Below are 23,243 nucleotides of genomic sequence, written 5' to 3' on the forward strand. Positions count from 1 at the left end.
AAGGATTGATGCATAATGTAATCACAGAGAAACCTCTATGTTGGAGGCCCTCACACACTCCTCTCTCATTTGGTGCCACCAATTTGAGGGGAAGGCCAGAAGAAGAAACCCTATCCAGAAATAAAGCCAGCACACATAGGACCGAGGTCATTAGGGGGAGGAGGAAAGTGCACCAGTAGAGCTGTCACAGCAGCCACCTGTACCCTCCACTAGCCCAGAGACATATACCTTGGAGAATACTAGATCTAGTTCAGGCAGCGTCTTACATTCTGGTGGTCACTGCATGGAATGGTGTCCCCAGCAAGAGCAGGCAGGGCCAGCCAAGCTCCTCAGCACTCGGAAGACTTAAGGAAAAGACATCCATGACGTCCGAGTAGGATGATGAGCCTTTGGGATTGGCTCTGTATGAGAGACTGGCGAAGCAGCAGGAGGCGGGGGTCCACCAGGCACTCGGCAGAGGTGGAAGAGTCTGCCCGGCTACTCTTTGATGAAGTGGTTCTGACTTGCGTATGCGTGGAAATCTCCATCGGGAGGATGACGAGCACCATGGAGTACCTCATCCAGCAGAACGCCATGTTTCTGTCAGAGCTCTATGCAGACCTGGACCATGGCTGAAATCTTGCTGTGGCTATGTGATAGCAGGCAGGACATCTAGAATTCCCTCAAGTTGCCCGCTCTCCTCAAGGAGCCAAGCGAGGGCCCTCAGGCACCAAAGGAAGAGGAACTGTTATTGGACACTCATGGGTCCTCCATCCAGCATTACCTGATGGTGTCTGGCCCTTTGGAATCTACTTTGCCTGTGACCCCTTCAAATCCAACCTCTGTGACCACATAGGAAGCAGGTGCCCCACAGCTGGAGAGCTAAAGCAAGCCAGGACATTCCAGGCCTTGGGTCTCCAGAGGATGCCTGACAAGGTCTGCCAAGACAGCAGAGAAAACTGGTCAGCAGGCTACTTCCAACCATGCTGCAGATACGAGGGGAACACCTAGAAGAAATAATAGGCAACAAAAGATTAACAAGTTATGAATTCACATGTGGTTGCACCTCATTTGTAATGTTCTTACACTTGTATAAATGGATTATACTAATTATGTCTGATGAGGCCAGGGACCCAAATTCGATTCCTGGCTTGGGTCACTGTCTGTGTGGAGTCCGCACGTTCTCCCCATGTCTGCATGAGTTTCCTCATGGCTCTCCGGTTTCCTACCACAAGCCCCAAAAGATGTGTTTGTTAAGTGAATTGAACCTTCTGAATTCTCCATCAGTGTACCCGAACAGGCACCGGAGTGTGGCGACTAGGGGCTTTTTACAGTAACTTCATTGCAGTGTTAATGTAAGCCTACCTGTGCCATAAAGATTATTATTATTAATTATGATTCATAGTTGTTCAGCATGTGCACCCCCAACCCCAGCCCTTCCACCTTTAGGGAGGCACCCCAGGCTGACTCTATGTCCTCCAGCATCATGCATATACAGGGAAGCAAGGATCTTTGCCAGGGCCATAGTGAGCCATGTGCAAGAAGTGTCCCACAAATGCTGAGTCTTTGCCCTTTCTGCGCACATCTGTCAAAATGTTTTAGTGTCATCAGCACTACATGTTGGTGTTCTCCTTCAATTGTCCAGTTGAGCTATCCTGCTGCTCCATCCACCCATAATGACCCAATTCCCATCCAGCATCACAAGGCTCCAGAGGACTGCAAGAGGCCATGGTGTGTGTACCTTTTCAGATTGAGTCCAACTGCTTCCAACCACCCCCCGTGACTCACTCCATTCCCCCATAACCACGAAACCCATGGTGTGACCTTTGATCTCCCCACAGTTACCCCATCACCATCCGTCATCACCCTCCATTCCATGCAGGTGAATGTCCATGTCTGTGACCTTCCCAAGGAACCCATCCTGTGCCAATCCCCATAATCTAGTTTTACATCCTTCTACCCTCCAATTACCCTCAGTGTCACTTTATGCATCATCACAGGACCCTCACTCTCCCAACCTACTGGCTCCCACTGCTCCCTTCGACCCTAACCATCCCTTCCTATCAACAATTCAACTGCACTCATCAGTTGACACCAATCTGATCGCAAATGTAGACAGGATTATTACATGTAAGAACAATATATCTTTGGCTTTCATTTCTTTAGTTGCGCATCTGGAATAGACATAAATCAAAAATTCTTCAAGCCAACTAATTTTAAGTGTTTTCTAAAATGATATGTTCTGTCAGGCATGTCGAGTGGCGCATGAACAGGTATATCAGCGAATAAACCAACTATGCAATGGAACTAAGCTCACCCCATCATCATTAACAGTAGTTAGCACTGTTGCTTCACAGCGCCAGGGACCCGGGTTCGATTCCCGGCTTGGGTCACTGTCTGTGCGGAGTCTGCACGTTCTCCCCGTGTCTGCTTGGGTTTCCCCCGGGTGCTCGAGTTTCCTCCCACAAGTCCCAAAAGACGTGCTTGTTAGGTGAATTGGACATTCTGAGTCCTCCCTCAGAGTACCTGAACAGGCGGCGGAGTGTAGCGACGAGGGGCTTTTCACAGTAACTTCATTGCAGTGTTAATGTAAGCGTACTTGTGATACTAATAAAGATTATTATTATTATGCTCCAGAGCCTGCAAACAAAACTATACAGAAATCCATGTGAGTTCAATCTCTGCTGCCTGGCAAGGGCTGCACATGTTCTTGATTGTGCTAACCATACTGATATTATAGACATCCAATTTGAATGTTGTGTATCATGATTACTCATCACCAACTGTTTCATCCATGTTCTCAAGTAAGGGGTCTTGCCAAAGGCATTTGCCCACTGTGAGGCTGTCTCCCTCTCCAGGGTGCTGAACAACACATTCATTTAGGCTGGAGTCCTCTCACAATTTGCTCCTTTTAACACAAATTCTCCTCACAGCTTCGTCCTGGACTTCTCATATTGGCAAAGGGGACCCTTCTGTTGTACTTCTAAAAGCTCAAAGCCGTGAACAAAAATCGTTTGGACATAAATCCAATATCACAGAAACCTAACCTGCACTGGAACTTTGCTGAGAGTGTCTCTGGTTTTGCTTGATTGACAGAGCTGTAGGATTGCAACAGCCAAATTTACAGGTGAATAGACAAATGCAATAAATCAGTCGGTGACTGGTTTATAATAAAATACAAGGGAGGTGTGAAAGTATTTCTGGTATCTGGACAATGGTGTTAAACTGATCACCATTCCCAACTTGGATTGTCAAAGGAACTAAAATATTTACATTGAGGTAAATTTCATTGGATTTCTCCAGCTTGTCTACCAGAACTTTGGCAGACAAGCCAAATAATCAGTATAAATGTTGTATTTACAGGGTTTCCACAGCTTGTACACTAAACATAAGTTGGATGAACTGGAGACCCTCCATGGATGTTCATCTTATTGGGCAGGAATGCTGTGAAAACAACAAGGATTTTGGGTGGTACAGCCGACCTGTGCCATTTCTATCCCCTTCATTCTTCATAGTTCAAGGGATAAGGCTCTGACCAGGGGCCTGCCATGAATAAGGAATGACCTCAACCCAGTTAGTGGCACCATAACATGTACGGCCAAATAGCCAACTCCAGCTTTTGATTATCTGAATATGTTTTATTTCATGAAGGTATGATTCCCAATCTGGAGAACAGTGAAAGTATTTACCAGCAAAAGTAGCATCTTATATGAGATACATGTGATCCCTCTCATGTCACGAAAATGACTGACAAGACTTGTCGATCACAAATCTTTATGAAGAATCTAATTGAAAAGTTAGTTGTTGGTTAGATTCACTATAAATCTCCTCTTACATGGCCCTAGTGATAAGTTAAGCTCTGACCTACAAAAGACAGTCCAATTATCAATTTTCTTTCTGACTATTTTTGATAGCTGAAAAGTTATAATTTTGTGTTATTATCTGGAGGTGACTGCTGAAACCCACTTCAGACTTTTAGTCAAAAAAGACAACTTTAATCATATCCCTCTCAAATGGGTTGAACTCTGCAATGAAACAACTGATCTAACCCATTCATTTAGCTATTTTTTTGATTGTCTGACATTCTCACTATAAAGGATTTTCAGCTTACCTTCGGTGTGAATTGCGATTGCTATTCACGTGCCCTCTTCCTGTGCAGCCTGGGGTTGGACATCTGAGCACATTCTCATGCATAGCAAGGACTGAATACAGGAAAAGATGCAACAAAACATGTCGGTGTCAAGAATGATGCTGGTTTATTTCACTGTTTTTTCTTGAGTGTATCATCTGTCTGTACATCTATGTACACTAACCATTCACCGTGTGCTCTGCCCGCAGGCAAGTCCCTGGCTCATTCTCTGCTGATACTTCATCCTGAACCATTTTCTTGGCAGTTTTGGCCACTGATACTTTGCTGTTGTCTTTCACTCACAGAGGCAGAGTGGGGAGCAGGTCCCATGTCTACCTCAGACAGAATGGCAATTGAGCCTATGATGTTGGCATTATTCTAAACCACATGCCAGCCAGCTAAGCAAATGAACCCCTACATTAACCATAATGCATGTAAATAAAAAAATTACATTGGATGTATCGTGTATAAGTAAACCTGCTTAATGCAGGAAGGCAATGAGTCAAATGGAGACATTGAATTCTACTGTATGATAGTAATATCAGGAAAATACATTATTCAAATTTCTCCCCTCTGGCCTGAAAATGCTGACTGTGTCTGGTTGCCTGGTGCATTGTTCCACGCTCTTTGACAGTCCTGTGATAACTTGACAATGAACAATTCCCCGCATGTGCGCCCCATTCTTGGGCATTGGTTAGCTCATCGTTGACCTTGCCAGACATACACAAATTAAAGGACAATGTCACAAGATTCTCCCAAAGGCAGCTGTAGGAAGAAACAAAGATTTGGGAAATATAGATCCTGATGGTTCCTGGGAGCACAAAGGGACGTGAGTAATTTTATGAAAGTGTAAGGCATTTTACTTGCTTGGGAGACTCCACAGTTCCTGCCTAGAACCTTCTCATCTACTCCAACTGTGCGGGTTGCCGGTTCCAACCCACGCATGCGCGGATGACATCACCGCGCAGATGGCACGAGCCTGCGCATGCGCGGTGCCGTCTTTCTCCACCGCCGCCCGGCAAGACGCGGCGGCTTGATCTTGCATGGCGGCGGAGGGGAAAGAGTGCGTCCGTTTTGGATGCTGGCCCGACGATCGATGGGCACCGATTGCGGGCCTGTCCCCTCCGTAGCACAGTCGTGGTGCTCCCGTCCAAATCGGGCATCTAGATGCCCCAAACGGGCATCTGGCGCCCGTTTCACGAATGCAGCGACCAGGTGTGGTTGCTGCCGTGGTGAAACGGGCGTGAAGGGCCGGCCGCTCGGCCCATCGGGCTCGGAGAATCGCCGTTTGCCGTGAAAAACGGCGAGCTGCGATTTTTCCGAGAGGGGGGGGGGAGAATCGCGGGGGCGCCGGGGGGGGGGGGGCGTAAAAAATGTCGGGAGGCCCTCCCGCGATTCTCCCAGGCCGCGTGGGGAGCGGAGAATTACGCCCAGATTGTTTTTGTTGCACCACTCCACTAGGTTCTCTATTTCCCTCCTGTACTGAGGAGATTGATAAGAATGTAGCTTGGATTAGAGTGTTTCAGCTATCAAGAGAGACTGGAAAGGATGTTATTATTGTCCCTTGAGCAGATAAGGCTGAGGGGGGACCTTATTGAGGTGTACAAAATTATGAGGGGCATAGATCAGGTGGATAAGAAGGTTGTTTGAGGATAGTGTTGAGGATTGTCAGAGGATACAGCGGGACATAGATAGGTTGGAGACTTGGGCAGAGAAATGGCAAATGGAGTTTAATCCTGACAAATGTGAGGTAATGCATTTTGGTAGGTCTAACATAGAAGGGAAATACTCCATAAGTGGCAAAACTCTTAGGAATATAGAAAGTCAGAGAGATCTGGGCGTACAGGTCCACAAATCTTTGAAGGTGGCAACACAAGTGGACAAGGTAGCAAAGAAAGGATAAGCTTACGTTACGCCTTAATTGGATGGGGCATCAAGTATAAAAATTGGCAAGTCATGTTACAGTTGTATAGAACCGTTGTAAGGCCGCACTTGGAATATTGCATACAATTCTGGTCGCCACGCTACTAGAAGGATGTGGAGACTTTGGAAAGGGTCTAGAGGAGATTTACCAGGATGTTGCCTGGTCTGGAGGGTGTTCGCTATACTGAGAGGCGGAATAGGCTGATTGTTTTCATTGGATAGACGGAGGTTGAGGAGTGACCTGATAGAGGCCTACAAGATTATGAGGGGCATGGATAGAGTGGATTGGCAGGCACTCTTTCCCAGGGTGGAGGGGTCAGTCACCAGCGGGCATAGGCGTAAGGTCCGTGGGGCAAAGTTTAGAGGAGATGTGCAAGGCAAGGTTTTTATGCAAAGGGTGGTGAGGTTTGGAGGGCCGAAGGGCATGTTCCTGTGCTGTATTGTTCTTTGTTCTTTTCCCCTTAGTGAAAGGATCAATAACCAGGGGCAATCAATTTAAGTTCAGGGCAGGAGGTTTAGATGAGATGTGAAGAAAAACTTTTTCACCTGTAGGGTGATTGGAATCTGGAACCTACTGCCTGAAAGGGTGGTCGAGGCAGGAACCCTCACAACTTTTACGACTATTTAGATGAGCTTGAAATGTCATAGCATGCAAGGCAACCAGTCAAGAGCTGAAAAATTGGATCAGAATTGTTAACTCCTTGATGGCCGGCGTGGACGTGCTGGACGGAAGGGCCTCTTTCTGTGTTGTAAAACTCTCTCAGCAGGATTCTCCGTTTCTGAGACTAAGAGCTGGATTCTCCAATTTTGAGGCTGTGTCCGAAGCATGTGTCTAGTATTACTACCAAAATGCTCCACCCGGTGGGGGGGCCAGCAGCTGTGCCACGTGAAACCCCCTTCTTTCCCTGCAGGTATGGATGGAGAATTGCCGGGTCTGTGGCCGCGCATGCGCACAGCAGCGACCTGGAGCAGTCGCGCCGTACAAAATAGCGCAGGCCGTGCGCGGAACCGGCCTGCCAGATAGTGTCCCCCTGTCACCCGCCTCGCCACCCCCGGAGCACCCCTCACCAGTTCCCCCAGCCCCTGCCAAAACCCTCCTGGCCAGCTGAATGGCTCCAACCCCCCCAACATTGGCAATGCTGGACACAAGTGATGGCGTTCGGAAGTCGGGCAATCAGCGGCAGAGCATCAGGGGAGGGCCTTCAGGTGACGTCCTGAGGCTAACGCAATGGCGTGCGCGCAAACACCGATGACACCATTTTGGAGGGGGCGGAGTACCCAAAATCAGGCAGCGGCTCCAATTTCAGCGTCAAAAGGGAATCTCCACCCAATCGGCGAATGCGATTTCGGCGTCGGCAATCAGAGAATCCCATCCAAAATGTTGATGCCAACACAGAATTCGTTGACTTTTATGACAGGAAAACTGGCGTCACACCTGGACCGATTCCACTACCGTTAAGGGGCATACAACTGATGCCACGTGGAACACAATCAATTCTAATGAGAAATGGCGCTGCATTTGCCAGTTTTGCAATTGACACTCAGGAGGCTGAAAGCTGCAGCCGCAGATACAGACTTCACTCCCCACAGACACCATCTCGGCCAACAAGATGGCAGCAAGGAGAGCGACATCCCGTTTCACCGACGCCAAACTGGAGACCCTGCTGGATGCCGTGGAGGAGAGGAGGGTGACACTGAAAGAGGCTGCCAGCTGCCGTCCTTCGTTGTGTCTGGGCACAGGTGGCAGAGGCGGTCAATGCCATCAGCAACCCCTGACACTAACCCGTTTCCCACATACGCGTAAACCTAACCCCCTTCCCAACCTGGAGGACGGCCAAAACCTGCACCTCATGCCGGTATCCACACTGGCCACCTTGGCCGGGTGACCTGGCCACTGAGGCGACCAGCTGCCCAGCCCCTGGGCTGCATGAGTCTGAATGTCTAACACTGTCATCTTCTGTTTCTCCACCCCCCCCCTCCCCAGGAGAAGGCTGTGCACAACTGCCGGGAGTGGGAGAAGACAGGAAGGGACCGCCGGATCTGCGGCTCCTCACTGTGGCTGATAAGATGTCCCTGGACGTAGTCGGCAGCCTGCAAGAAAGGGGGTTGCAGAGGTGGAGCTTGGCCACGGGCGATGAAGTGAAACCCCGCTTAATTGTGGTTCCTCATGACAAGTGTGCCAACCCCCAACTGCACCCCCCTACCATCCTCAACCAGCCTCAACCTGCACCACCCACACCCCTACCATCACCCCCAAACCACCCTCACCCTACACCACCAAACCCCCCAGCCTACACCAACTTCACCCCCATACCACCCCACACCACCACCACCCACCCTCATCCCCACCGGTCCCTAGCCGGCGGTCTAATCATGCACCTTGCCTTGTGTCTTAAAGGACCTGCTGGGGATGGGGTAGGTTCATCTGGTGTCCCTCGCTTTCAGCTAGTGCCACAGCTGGAGTCTCACCACCCCGCGAGCCACGGAAAAACACTGAGAGCAGCTCAGACACCAGCTCTCCCCTCAAGTCTCAGGAGATGCCGGAGCTCGTGTCGGAGCATGACAGTGATTTTCCATCACAGCTGTCTCCAGCGTCCGCCACCAACCCAGAGACACTCTCCCTGGTTGGGCATGTTAGTGAAGAGGCTCCTGGGACACTCTTTGACGCTCACCACAAAGTTGACCCGGTGCAGCAGGTGGAGGTAGGAATGCCCGAGTGGGCGGAAGGTCGGAGGGCAGGCCGACCAGAGGAACTAGCTGTCATCCAAAAGGGTCTTGAGCTTCTGGAACGACAGTCCCATCGATAGTGGAGATGCGGCCGCAGAGCCAGGGACTACATGAGGGGATGTCGCCGAGCATCCAGCACCTCAGGTGCAGTTGGAAGAGTCCAACCATATTAAGGAGCAGGAGGTGGTGTCGACCATGTGTGCCACCCAGGCCAACACCGCACAGTTAGCATCCGTGGTCAGATATTGGGGGTCGCGGTTTCGGCTATGGATCGGCATGTCGGGGAGTGGGGATGGTGGGGCAGAAGATTGGTGGTGATGGTATGAGGGTGGTGTGGGGTGAGGGTAGGGTTTTGGTGGTGCAGTGTGAGGGTGGTGTGAGGGGTGGTTTGGGAAGTGGAGGGTTGGCACACGTGTCTTAGGAATGCCTGGGGCACTCTGTGCAGGCGCTGGCTGAGGCCCAGGACAGGGTTGCCGCCTATCAGACGACCATGTCCCAAAGCCACCTGGAAATTACAGCGGTGCTCTTGAACGCGGCCCAGTCACAGCAGGCCATGATTGTGAACGTCAGTGGCATTGCCCAGGTGCTGGCCGGCATGGCGCAGACACAGAGCGATGTAGCCCAGTACCAGAGGGAGATGCCGCAGTCATTGTCTGATGTGACACAAACCCAGAAGGTGGTGCCACAGTCATAACATGATGTGGCGCAGTCCCAGATGGCGATTGGCACTCCCCGAGCTCCATGGCCGTGAGCATGCAGACCCTGGTCAAGACGAAAGCAGGCCTCCAGGGCTGACAGTGCCAGGTGTCGGAGGAGCCACCGGGAATGGCTCCACACGCACCCCTGTCCAATGGAGTAGCCCGAGAGGCATCGGGCTCCCCGAAAGAGGAGGAGGTGATGGGGCCCATGCCGGTGACTCCCACAGGGGAGGTGCCAGAGCACCGTAGCACCTTGGACTACCGGCACCACCTCCCCCACCCCCCACTCCCCCCCCCCCCCCCCCCCCCCCCCCCCACCCTTCCCTGGTGCATCTGGTGGGCAGCAGACAGAACGGGGTGGCACCACAACTCTTGGGACACCCGAGCAGAAACTGGGCCCATCCAGGCCCGGTCGCCCAAGAAAACACCCGCCAACGTGGGTGCAGCTTAGGGGCAGCACGGTAACATGGTGGTTAGCATAAATGCTTCACAGCTCCAGGGTCCCAGGTTCGATTCCCGGTTGGGTCACTGTCTGTGCGGAGTCTGCACGTCCTCCCCGTGTGTGCGTGGGTTTCCTCCGGGTGCTCCGGTTTCCTCCCACAGTCCAAAGATGTGCGGTTAGGTGGATTGGCCATGCGAAATTGCCCGTAGTGTCCTAAAAAGTAAGCTTAAGGGGTGGGGGGTTGTTGGGTTACGGGTATAGGGTGGATATGTGGGTTTGAGTAGGGTGATCATGGCTCGGCACAACATCGAGGGCCGAAGGGCCTGTTCTGTGCTGTACTGTTCTATGTTCTATGTTCTAACGTGGGCCTAGGTCACAGGGCGCGAATCACAGCATGCCGCCTCTACTCCTGCTGTACCATCTGGGGATCCACCCAGGCATAGCACTCGGGCTCGTAAGGCCAGAAATTTAGACGGGGCGGGAGTGGGGAAGTGAAGGTATGGGGATGGGATGTGTTGTGCATGTCCCTGCCCAGTCCCACCCAGTCGGTGAACCAGGAGTTGATCAGAGTATCCCGTGCGCGGTGGCCCTAGCGCACACATCGTGCTTCCTCCCGTGCCTGCCTGGGTCCCATGTCCCGCCCACACTCGCCCTCCCCCACATCCTCCTCTTCAGATGAGGCCTGGTGTTCCATCTCCTCCAGAACATCGCCCCTCTGCTGCGCGATGTTCGGGAGGATGCAGCAGGCCACCACATAGCGGGTGACCCTCTCAGCATCATACTGGAGGTCCCTCCAGTGCGGCCCAGGAAACTGAACCGCATCTTCAGGAGTCCGAAGCACCGCTCGATCACACCCCTGGTCGCTGTATGGGCATCGTTGTAGCGGGTCTCTGCATTAGCCTGTGGACTATGGATAGGCATCAGCAGCCACGACCACATCGGATAACCCCTGTCACCCAGGAGCTCACACCCCAGTCAAACATGTCAGGAATCACCCAGTGTGCCAGGATGAAGGCGTCATGCACACTGCCCAGGTATTGGGTGCAGATGTGTATGATGCGTAGCCAATGGTCACATTATCAGCTGCACGTTCATTTGCACTTTCTGATATATTAATGATCTAGAACTTGGTATACAGGGCAAAACGTCATAATCTGCGGATGATACAAAAATTGTGAACTGTGAGGAGGATAGTGGTGAACTTCAAAAGGACATGGACAGGCTGGTGGAATGGATGGAGAGATGGCAGATGAAATTTAATGCAGAGAAGTATGATTTATTTTGGTCGGAAGAATGTGGAGAGACAATATAAAATAAAGGGATCAATTCTAAAGTGGGCAGGAGTGGAGGGACCTGTCCATAAATCATAGGTGACAGGACAGGTTGAGAGAGTGGTTAATAAAGCACACAGTATCCTCCGCATTATTAATTGGGCCCTCCGGTCCAGAAATCTCCCGGCCTCCCGCTGGCAGGAGGTCCTCCCCGACACCCTTCACTCCATTTGGTCGCTCCTGTGCACTGCGACTAACGAAACTCCCCGTGAACGTCTCTTTGCCTTTCCCAGGAAGTCCACCTCCGGAGTTTCGCTCCCAACATGGCTGGCAGCTCCAGGACCCGTTCCCTCCACAAGCACGTGCGGTTCCACAAGACAGACTTGTTGGTTAAGAGGTTGCAGCTACTCCACGCAAACCCGCAATACGCCTACGTAGCATACCCCAACGGCCGGCAAGACACAGTCTCCCTTAGGGAGCTGGCGTCAGCTGGGTCCACACACAACCCCCCCTCCCCCTGCCCCGACGCCACCCCCCCCCCCCCCCCCCCCCCCCCCGGCGCACCCCACCACAGCCCCGTTCCAGGATGCCCACCCCTTGGTCCCACCCGGGGGTGAAGATGAGGTCGACACGCTCCCGGAGTCACCTATGACCGAACCGACGCCTGAAACTCCACCAGAACTGCGGCACTCGCAACGACAGATCAAGGCGCCCGATCGTCTAAATTTGTAACCTCTTTCTTAAATTTTAAACAACCTGTATGTATATAGTTTTCCACCAGCCCGCTGGAATTTTTTTTAAAACAGGGGGTGAATCAACGCTCCCATGGCGAGTGTACAGACCAACAATACCAACTCCCAATACTTCCAGCTGCACAGGGGCACCAGACAAGGATGCCCACTGTCCCCGCTGCTGTTCGCACTAGCAATTGAACCGCTAGCAATCGCGCTCAGGGCAGCAAAAAATTGGAGGGGGATCCGAAGGGGAGGTAGAGAGCACAGAGTCTCACTCTATGCGGATGATCTGCTCCTCTATATCTCGGACCCACAAAGCAGCATGGACGGAATCATCGCGCTCCTGAAAGAGTTTGGAGCCTTCTCGGGCTACAAACTCAACATGAGCAAAAGTGAGATCTTCCCAGTACACCCGCAAGGGGGGGGGGGCAGCACTAAAGGGGCTGCCGTTCAATCAAGCCCGACATAAATTCCGCTACCTGGGGATCCAAATAGCCCATGACTGGAAAGGGATCCACAAATGGAACCTCACCAGCCTGACGGAGGAAGTTAAAAAGGACCTGCAAAGATGGAACACACTCCCGCTCTCCCTCGCGGGGAGAGTTCAGACGATCAAAATGAACGTACTGCCCAGGTTCCTCTTCCTGTTTAGATCCATTCCGATCTACATCCCCAAGGCCTTTTTCAAAGCGCTGGACAAACTCATCATGGCGTTCGTATGGGGGGGTAAAAATGCTAGGATCCCAAAGAAGGTCTTACAAAAAACAAAAACCAGGGGAGGGCTAGCCCTCCCGAATCTACAATTCTACCACTGGGCAGCAACAGCCGAGCGAGTAAGGGGATGGATCCAGGAGCCAGAAGCCGAGTGGGTGCGTGCGGAGGAGGTCTCCTGCATGGGAACCTCCCTCCGGGCCCTCGCCACGGCAGCACTCCCATCCCCACCCAAAAAACACTCCAGCAGCCCAGTGGTGACAGCCACCCTCCAATCCTGGAACCAACTGCGGCAGCAACTTGGTCTGACCAAAATGTCGAACAGGGCTCCCATCTGCAACAACCATAGGTTCACACCAGCACTGACTGACGCCACCTTCAAAAGGTGGAGGCAGGACGGGGGGACACTGACAGTCAGGGACCTATACACGGACGACAGGATCGCAACACTGGACGAACTGACAGAGAAATTTCAGCTAGCTGGGGGGAACGAGCTACGGTACCTGCAGCTCAAAAACTTCCTACGAAAGGAGACAAGGACGTACCCACAACCGCCACGACAGACACTACTGGAAGACCTACTGGACGCAAGTATCCTAGAGAAAGGGAACTGTAGTGACATGTATGACCGACTGGTAGATAGGGACGACACCGTACTGGACGCAACAAGAAGGAAATGGGAGGACGACCTGGGGATGGAGATAGGGTGGGGACTCTGGAGCGAAGCACTGCATAGGGTCAACTCCACCTCCACGTGCGCAAGGCTCAGCCTGACGCAACTAAAAGTGGTACATAGAGCCCACTTAACAAGAACCCGTATGAGTAGGTTCTTCCCGGAGGTGGAAGACAGATGTGAACGGTGCCAAAGAGGCCCGGCCAACCACGCCCACATGTTCTGGTCTTGCCCCAGACTCGTGGAGTACTGGACAGCCTTCTTCGAGGTTATGTCCAAAGTGGTGGGAGTGAGGGTGGAGCCACGCCCGATAGTGGCGGTCTTCGGGGTTTCAGAACAGCCAGATCTATTCCTGGGGAGGAGGGCGGACGCCCTTGCCTTTGCCTCCCTGATCGCCCGCCGTAGAATCCTGTTTGGCTGGCGGTCAGCAGCACCGCCCAGAGCTGCGGACTGGCTGTCCGACCTCTCGGAATCTCTCCAAATGGAGAAAATCAAATTTGCCATCCGAGGGTCGGACGACGGCTTCCACAGAACGTGGGAGCCATTCATGCAACTGTTCCGGGACCTATTTGTGGCCAATGTACAAGAGGAAGAATAGTCGGGGGAAGGTAGCGGGAGGGGGGGGGGGCTACAGGTTCGGTACGGGGGTTCGATGGCTAGCTAAGGCCCAAAACCAAACTAAATAAACATGTTGAGGGGGGGGGGGGGGGGGCGGGCGCAGTTACTACTACGAAGATGCCTACCTGTAAATATGTATGTTAATTTTTGCGTGTTTGTTTGTTTTTTTTTTTGTTCTTTTTCTCTCCTAACAATTTGTAATTTGTTCAATATAAAATATGAAAACTGAATAAAAACATTTATAAAAAAAAAACAGGGGGTGAATGTGGTAGTCACCACTGTTGTATTGTGTATACTGAATGCGAGGGTATTACGGTAAGACCCCTGTACTACAGGTACGGGGGGTAGATCCCGGCCTGCTGGCTCCGCCCAGTAGGTGGAGTATAAATGTGTGGGTTCTCCGAGCTGCAACCATTTTGGCAGCAGCTGCATATCTCTACGTAATAAAGCCTCGATTACACTCTACTCTCATCTCATTGTAATTGATAGTGCATCACAGGAGGAACATTTACACTAATTCTAATCCCTAAGAGTTCATGCCATATTTGTCTCCTTATGTTTTCAGATTTAAGAACCACTGGTTTGATTGCTTAGCACATTAGATGCATTGAGAAGAGAATGCACTTTGACATATTACCTTGATTGACTAAGGACCAGATTGAATAGGGCGGCAAGGTTGCATAGTATTAGCACTGCTGCCTCACAGTGCCAGGGACCTGGGTTCAATTCCGGCCTTGGGGAACGTGCAAACACCACACTCTCTGTGTGGAATTTGCACTTTCTCCCTGTGTCTGCGTGGGTTTCCTCCCGGTGCTCTGGTTTCCTTCCACAGTCCAAAGATGTGCAGGTTAGGTGAATTGGCCATGCTAAATTGTCCTTAGTGTCCAAAAAGGCTAGGTAGGGTTACTGGTTTCCGGGGATAGGGTGGGGACGTGTGCCTAAGTAGGCTGCTCTTTCAGAGGCACAGTGTAGACTCGGTGAGCTGAATGGCCTCCTTCAGCACTGTAGTGATTCTATAATAAGGCCCCCATCAGTGAGTAGACTGCTGGCAGAAAACATAGTCACTATTTTTATTTTAGTGAGACTGCTTGAAAGAACAATATTGGCACTATTTGGGAGAATGTTACACATTTTAAACTGTTTAAATCTTTAAAATAAAAAAATAACCCTAATTTTACACCCCCTTAAATTTAATGCTCCATTGACTTCAATGAGGAGAAATAATGCAGCATGGTCACAGTCAAAATAGATGTCATTTGTGATGATGCTTAGGGCTGTTTCCAGGCAAAGACAGAAACCTTGGAGATATTCAAACATGAAAGTTACAAGAAAGATGAACGAGTATTTGAGAGGTGACAACACAATCAAGAACTTTGTATTAAAGGGAGTTTGGAAATGTTACAATGGTAACATGGTTGAGAATTGGCTTGTTGAGGAGGAGAAGGGAGAGGGAGGTTAACAATTTAACAATACTTGGTGAGATGGGGCCATTTGAAATATCAGCTAGTGTGGAAGGAAGGATGAGAGGTTGGGCGGTCAGTACTTTAGAGGGAGTAAGGTTCAGATATGCATCTCAGGGAACAGATGAACTTTCACAGAGCACAGAGGAGGTATGGGGAGAAATCAAAGAAAGATATGAGTTGGGGTCTAAGACATTATGAGTCTCAGGAAGATTTGGCTTGATAGGCAAGGGAAATGGGAGGGACTGTGGTGGTAGCAGAATGAATGATCTCAGTCATGGGCAAAGAAATGCATGGGCTCTTCAAAATTCTTGTTGGACATGAGGTGGAAGAAGTAATGGAGACGGTTTTAAAGTCTCAGTTGGTAATAAGACCATATTACATAGGAGCAGAAGTAGGTCATTCATCCCATCGAGCCTACTTTGACTGATCTGATATGATAATCCCACTTTTCTGCCCAATCCCCATAACCTTTGATACCCTTACTGAAGCGATGTTTAAGAGGCATCTTGACGAATACATGAATAGGATGGGAATAGAGGGATACAAACCCTAAGAAGTGCAGAAGGTTTTAGTATCGACAGGCATCATGATTGTCACAGGCTTGGAGGGCCTGTTCCTGTGCTGTACTGTCCTTTGTTCTTCGATTAAAAATCTGTCTATCTCAGCCGTGAACATGCTTTACAACCCAGCCTCTAGAGCCCGATGCAGTAAAGAATTCCACAGATACACTACCATTTGAGAGATCAAATTACTCGTTATCCCTGCCACAAATCTGAGATTATACCTTCTAGTCCTAGACTCTCCCACAAGGGGAATCAACTTCTCAGCATCTACCCAGTCAAGCCCCCTAGAATCCTAAAAGATTCCTATTATAGACTTATCTTTGCTCTTCTGGAGAATACTACAGTGGTAAATAGTTTTGGAAAAGGAATGTAAAGCCCAATGTGACTTGTTGAATTCAGACATATCTGATGATGAATATCTGAACTAGATTTGTGTTTCATACCCTTAAATCTGCCCCTCTTGGTCTGTGAGTTGTGGTGAATGTATTATGACAGCCATTCATCACTGTGTTGCATTGTACTATGTTGTTGCCCTTGTGGGCTCCACCTGTGGACCATTGTATTGTATTACACCGCTGTGTATCATGTTGGTGCCCTTATGGGCTCCGCCCCATTGAGGGGTGGTACGTAGAGCTGCTGCCCTACAGGCGGCTCTCAGTTCAGAGCAGTCGCAGGCAGGCACAGTTCTAGCTGATTAAAGCCACAGTTCAGTTCAACTCTCCGTCTCGTGTGAATTGATGATTGCATCAATTTAATCAGCTACAACATCACGGTGAAAGCAGCCCTCAAACCCGATCGACTGGAACTCAACCCACAGGCAGCTGAAGCCAAAGGGATTTTTTCGCACAGGCTCCGATGTTTCGAGGCCTACCTCACCGCCTCCTCCTCACCCTCTGCCACCGACGAACAGAAGCTGAGCCTCCTCCACACTCGGGTGAGCCATCGAATCTCTGTGTAAATCAAGGAAGCGACCACATATGCAGACGTGGTCGCGATCCTGAAGCGGCAATACGTGAGGCCGGTGAACGAAGCGTTCGCGCGGCATCACCTCACCACTCGCCACCAACGCCCCAGGGAATCACTGGAGGAGTACCTACGCAACCTGAAAGTACTCACGCGAAGCTGCAACTACAAGGCCGTCACGGCCTCACAACACATGGAACTCGCCATCCAGGATGCCTATGTGGCAGGAGTCTGGTCCAACTACGTCAGGCAGCACCTGCTCGAGATGGGCACCCTCGACCTAGAAGAGACGGTAAAACTAGCCACCTCCCTAGAACTAGCGTTTCAGAGCCTCAATGCCTACCCCTCCGACCACGCGACCCTCTCGTGGACACCCGACCAGAGAGTACCCCAGGCCTGTGCCGCGCAGCTGCCCGCCCAACCCGGGGGGCTACCCTGCTGTTTCTTCAGCCAGCATCAGCACCCCAGGCAGTGTTGCCCGGCTCGGAACGCGAACTGTAGCGCCAAAGTTTGCCTGGCCAGGTCCAAGTCCTCCAAATCACAGGCCCAACACTTGGACTCACAGGCCCGCAGACCACGCAGCATGGCTGCGTGCCTGCCAACTCCACCCCCTTCAGATGCGTCACCCGCCTCGTGTTGTCCGTGGAGGCAGCCATCTTCGACTCTACACAACACGTGCGACTCCCAAGGGCCGCCATCTTGGCCGCCATCTCCCATGCGGCTTACCATGTACGATTCATGGGGGCCGCCATCTTCATCGTCGCCCAACACATGCGACCGAAGGGGGCTGCCATCTTGGCCGCCATCTTCAGCGCCGCCCGACACGTTCGTCCGACAGGGGCAGCCGTCTTGGGACCACCCCACCACCTCTGACCACACTGGCTACCCGCAACTCAGCGCGGTCACCCTCGACCAGTCACGCCCAAAGCACCTCAGGAACTCCATGATGACGTCCGGGTCAATGGACACAAAACGCCTTGCCTGTTTGACTCCGGGAGCTCAGAGAGCTTCGCACACCCAGACACGGTAAGGCACTGTTCTCTCCAAATCTCCCCCGCACTTCAAACAATCTCCCTCGCTTCTGGATCGCATTCAGTGCTGATCCGGGGGTACACTGTTGCGAACCTCGCAATACAGGGCGTCGAATACGTAAACTTTAAACTTTCTGTACTCCCCGTTCTCTGCGCTCCTCTTCTGTTGGGACTGGACTTCCAGTGCAACCTCAGGAGCCTGACCTTGAAGTTCGGCGGGCATCTACCCCCTCTCACCGTTTGTAGCCTCGCAACCCTGAAGGTCGACCCTCCCTCGCCCTGCCGACTGTAAACCCATCGCCGCCAGGAGCAGGCGGTACAGTGCCCAGGATAGAACTTTTATCAAGTCCGAGGTCCAGCGACTCTTGCGGGAAGGGATCATCAAGGCCAGTAATAGCCCCTGGAGAGCTCAGGTGGTGGTCATCAGGACCGGGGAAAAGAACCGGATGGTTGTGGACAACAGCCAAACCATAAACTGGTACACGCACCTCGATGTGTACCTCCACCCCCGGATAGCGGACATGATGAATCAGATCGCACACTACCGAGTGTTCTCCACAGTAGATCTGAAGTCCGCATACCACCAGCTCCCAATCCGCCCGGAGGACCGCCACTACACGGCCTTTGAGGCAGACGGCCGCCTCTTCCACTTCCTCCGTGTCCCCTTCAGTGTCACCAACGGGGTCTCGGTCTTCCAAAGAACGATGGACCAAATGGTGGACCAGTACGGGCTGAGGGCCACATTTCCGTACTTGGACAACGTCACCATCTGCGACCACGACCAGCAGGACCACGACGCCAACCTTCAGAAGTTTCTCCAAACCGCCCAAGCCCTCAACCTCACTTACAACAAGGAGAAATGTGTTTTCCACACAACCCGACTGGCCATCCTTGGCTATGTCATGGAAAACGGTGTCTTAGGCCTGACCCCGACCGTATGCGCCCACTCCTGCATCTCCCCCCCACCACTGCCCCAAGGCCCTGAAAAGATGCCTCGGGTTCTTTTTCTATTATGCCCAGTGGGTCACCAACTACGCGGACAAAGCCCGTCCACTGATCAAAGCTACCATCTTCCCTCTGGCAGCTGAGGCCTGCCAGACCTTCAGCCGCATCAATGGAGATATTGCCAAAGCCGCGATGCGCGCGGTGGGCGAGTCCATCCCCTTCCAGCTGGAGAGCGACGCGTCAGAGGTCGCCCTCGCTGCTCCCCTTAATCAGGCAGGCAGGCCTGTAGCCTTTTTCTCCCGAACCCTCAACGCCTCAGAGATTCGACACTCCTCAGTCGAAAATAAAGCTATAGCCATCGTGGAAGCTGTATGGCACTGGAGGCACTACCTCGCTGGTAGGAGGTTTACCCTCGTCACCGACCAACGGTCGGTTGCCTTCATGTTCGACAACACACAGCGGGGCAAGATCAAGAACAATAAAATCCTGAGGTGGAGGATCAAACTCTCCACCTGTAATTACAATATTGTGTATCATCCTGGGAAGCTCAATGAGCCCTCAGATACCCTCTCCCGCCGCACATGCGCCAGCGCGCAAGATGACTGACTCCGGACCATCCACAACGACCTCTGCCACCTGGGGGTCATCCGGCTTCTCCACTATATCAAGACCTGCAACCTGCCCTACTCCACCGAGGAGTTTAGGGCCATGACGAGGGACTGCCAAATCAGCGCGGAGTGTAAGCCGCACTTCTATCGACCAGATAAGGCCCACCTGGTGAAGGCATCCCAGCCCTTTTAGCGCCTCAGTATCGACTTCAAAGGCCCCTCCCCTCTACCAACCGCAACGCGTATTTTCTCAACGTCGTTGACGAGTACTCCCGCTTCCCCTTTGCAATCCCTTGCCCCGACATGACCGCGGCCGCCATCATTAAGGCCCTACATAGTGTCTTCACCTTGTTCGGTTTCCCCACTTACGTCCACAGTGACCGGGGCTCCTCGTTTATGAGCGATGAACTGCGTCAGTACCTGCTCGGTAAGGGCCTCGCCTTGAGCAGGACTACCAGTTACAACCACCGGGGAAACGGACAGGTGGAGCGGGAGAACGTGACAGTATGGAAGGCCGTCCTCCTGGCCCTACGTTCCAGGAATCTCCCAGTTTCCCGCTGGCAGGATGTCCTCCCCGACACGCTCCACTCCATTCGGTCACTTCTTTGCACAGCCACGAACGAGACCCCTCATGACCGCCTATTTGTTTTCCCCAGGAAATCCACCTCCGGGGTCTCGCTTCCAGCCTGGCTGACAACACTGGGGCCCATACTCCTCCGAAAACACGTGAGGAGCCATAAGTCTGACCCCCTGGTCGAGAGGGTCCAGCTCCTTCATGCCAACACCCAGTCTGCCTACGTGGCGCACCACGACGGCCTACAAGATACAGTCTCCCTCCGGGACCTGGCGCCCGCAGGATCCCCTGTGACCATCACCTACCCGCCCAACCTACATCGAACAGTGCCCCCGCCCCTACATGGCCTCCACTCCCCCTACTATACCCCCTTCCCCCATCGCGACCTACAGGGTGAAGCTCCAGAAGACACACTCCCGGAGTCCACACCCGTGTCCGCATCGATGAGTTCTACACCCGTGCCCGCACCGACGAGTTCTACACCTGTGCCCGCAGCGAAACCAGAACTCAGGTGATCGCAGCGCATGATCAGAGCGCCGGACAGACTCAACCTGTGAGCCACTTCACCCCCGCTGTACTTCAATTTTGAACAGGGGTTGAATGTGGTGAATGTATTATGAAAACCATTCATCACTGTATTGCATCGTACTATGTTGTTGCCCTTGTGGACTCCACATACGGACCATTGTATTGTATTACACCACTTTGTATCATGTTGGTGCCCTTGTGGGCTCCGCCCATTTGAGGGGAGGTATATAGAGCTGCTGCCCTGCAGGCGGCTCTCAGTGCAGAGCAGTCGCAGGCAGGCACAGTTCTAGCTGATTAAAGCTACAGTTCACTTCAACTCTCCGTCTCGTGTGAATTGATGGTCGCATTGAGAGTGAAGGTGAGCAATATGCCTGGGGATAACTGGGATTAGAAATAGTAAAGGCTTTTCTGGAGATGAGGCAAAGGTGAGGGGGTAGTTGTGCATCAATGACTGCAAACCCTTTCATGGAAAATGGAGGGAAAAAAGTTAGGTATTTGGCACAGCGCAAAGTAACATTGTGGAGAATTTCTTTCTGAAGCGGATGTAGAAGGAAGTGGAATTGGAAGGAGTTAAGGAGATGTGGGCGGTAAATGTTTTGAACATAATGAACAGGATCTGGAGTAGGCCATTCGGCCCTTCGAGCGTACTTTGCCATTCACTGAAATCATGGTCGACCTTCTACCTCAATGCCACTTCCTGCATATGCTTATATCCTTTAATTCCTTTTGTACCCAGATATCTAACAGTCTCCTGCCTGGATGTACTCAACAGCCAAACATCTAGAACTTTCTGGGGTAGAGATTTTCAAAGATTTAAACCTGTTGTGTGAAGAAATGTTCAAACATCTCAGTCCTAAATTGCTAACCCCTTATTCTGATACTATGACCCCTGGTACTGGACTTGCTAGTCAAGGGAGCCATCTTCTCAGCGTTTACCCTATAAAGTACCTTAAAAATGCTCTATGGTTCAATGAGATCACTTCATATTTTTATAAACTCCAGTGAATATTGGCCCAGTCCAATAATTCTCTTTTCTTTGGGCAGTCCTCTCATTTTACTAATCACTCTCATGAATCTTTGTTGCTTTCCTTCTAAGGCAAATATTTCCTTTCTTAGCTAAGGAGACCAAAACTGCGTATAATACTCCAGGCCACCCAAGTCAAATGTAATTGCAGTAAAACATCTTTGGCAGAATTCTCCGTCGGCGGGATACTCAAGTTCATCGGCAGCACATCCATGCCTACGGGTTTCCCAACAGCTTGGGATGGCCACAATGGGAAACCACAATGGCCAGTTGCAGGAATGTGGAATCCTGCTGCCAGTGGAGGCACACCATGCCGGAAGACGGGGCTGGTGGACCAAAGAATCCCGCCTGTTAACTCTTATAGAGAGTCACAGACCAGGATTTTGTGGGTATTGTCGCAGGAAGGACATGAAAATTTGGAGTGCTGTTGACCTTTAAAATCTCTCCGAATCCATCCTGCCCGTGGTGATGCCCGCTGGTATTGGGGCTGGAAAATCACACCCATAGCGTCATTATGATGTACAAGGTGACCATTCAGCCCATTGAAACTATGTGAGCTCTCTGAGCAATCCAGTCAGTCCCATTCCCCCACTCTACCTCCACAGCACTGTAAACTTATTTTGCTAAAATGCGCATCTAATTTCCTTTTGAAATCATTCATTGCTTCCACTTCCAACATCCATGCATTCCAAATCATTACCACTTGCTGTATAATAAATGTTCTTCCTCATATCTCTAATCAAAATATAACATCTGTGTCCCTTTGTCCTTCACAGAATCTTTACAGTGCAGAAAGAGGCCATTTGGCCTACTGAGTCTGCACTGGTTCTCTGAAAGAGCATTCTACCTACTCCTGCTCCCCAGCCTTATCCCCATAACCTTGCACATTCTTTCTTTTCAGATAGCAATCCAATTATATTAATTCTTATATTAATCAATTAATGGGAACAGCTTTTTCTTGTCTACATTATCTGAACCTGTCATAATCTTATCTATTTCTAACAAATCTTCCCACAAACCCCTTTGCTGCAAACATATCCAACCCAATCTTGAAGCCAAAACCTTCATCTATGGAACCATTCTCGTAAATCTCTTCTGCATCCTTTCTTGGGCTGCCTTTTAAGGGCTCCCTTTTAACCACGGTGGCACAGTGGTTAGTACTGCTGCCTCACAGCACCAGGGATCCGGATTCAATTCCGGCCTCGGGTGACTGTGTGGAGTTTGTACGTTCACCCCGTGTCTGCCTGAGTTTCCTCCGGGTGCTCCGATTTCCTCCCACAGTCCAAAGATGCGCAGGTTAGGTGGGTTGGCCATGTTAAATTGTCCCTTAGTGTCCAAAAAAAGTTAGGTGGAGTTATTGAGTTACGGGAATAGGGTGGAGGCTTAAATAGGGTGCTCTTTCCAAGGGTCGGTGAGACTTGATGGGCCAAATGGCCTCCTTCGGCAATGTAAATTCTATGATTTAATGAAGGGCCCTCACATTCTACCTAAAGTTTGCTGACCAGAACTGGATACAGTATTCTAGTTGTGGCCTAAACAGAGCTTTATATAGATTCAGCGTAACCTCCCTGCTATCAAGGGCTTTTATAAATCTATGCTGGATTTCCTCAATAAATTTAAATCTCTCCAAGTGTTTGTT

The 23,243-nt window shown here is 51.2% G+C and overlaps 1 protein-coding gene across 1 annotated transcript in view; it reads right to left on the reverse strand.

The window, feature by feature from the left end:
* st18 (ST18 C2H2C-type zinc finger transcription factor) overlaps window positions 1–23,243 on the reverse strand; it is a 458,310-nt gene that overhangs the window by 81,716 nt on the left and 353,351 nt on the right. The window contains exons 10-11 of the mRNA XM_038809340.1: window positions 4,091–4,181; window positions 3,027–3,077 (exon numbers count right to left, since the gene is read on the reverse strand). Coding sequence (XP_038665268.1) covers window positions 3,027–3,077; window positions 4,091–4,181 — 142 coding nt within the window. The remainder of the gene's footprint in view (window positions 1–3,026; window positions 3,078–4,090; window positions 4,182–23,243) is intronic.

The sequence above is a fragment of the Scyliorhinus canicula genome, chromosome 10, assembly GCF_902713615.1.
Source record: "Scyliorhinus canicula chromosome 10, sScyCan1.1, whole genome shotgun sequence".
Taxonomy (NCBI): domain Eukaryota; kingdom Metazoa; phylum Chordata; class Chondrichthyes; order Carcharhiniformes; family Scyliorhinidae; genus Scyliorhinus; species Scyliorhinus canicula.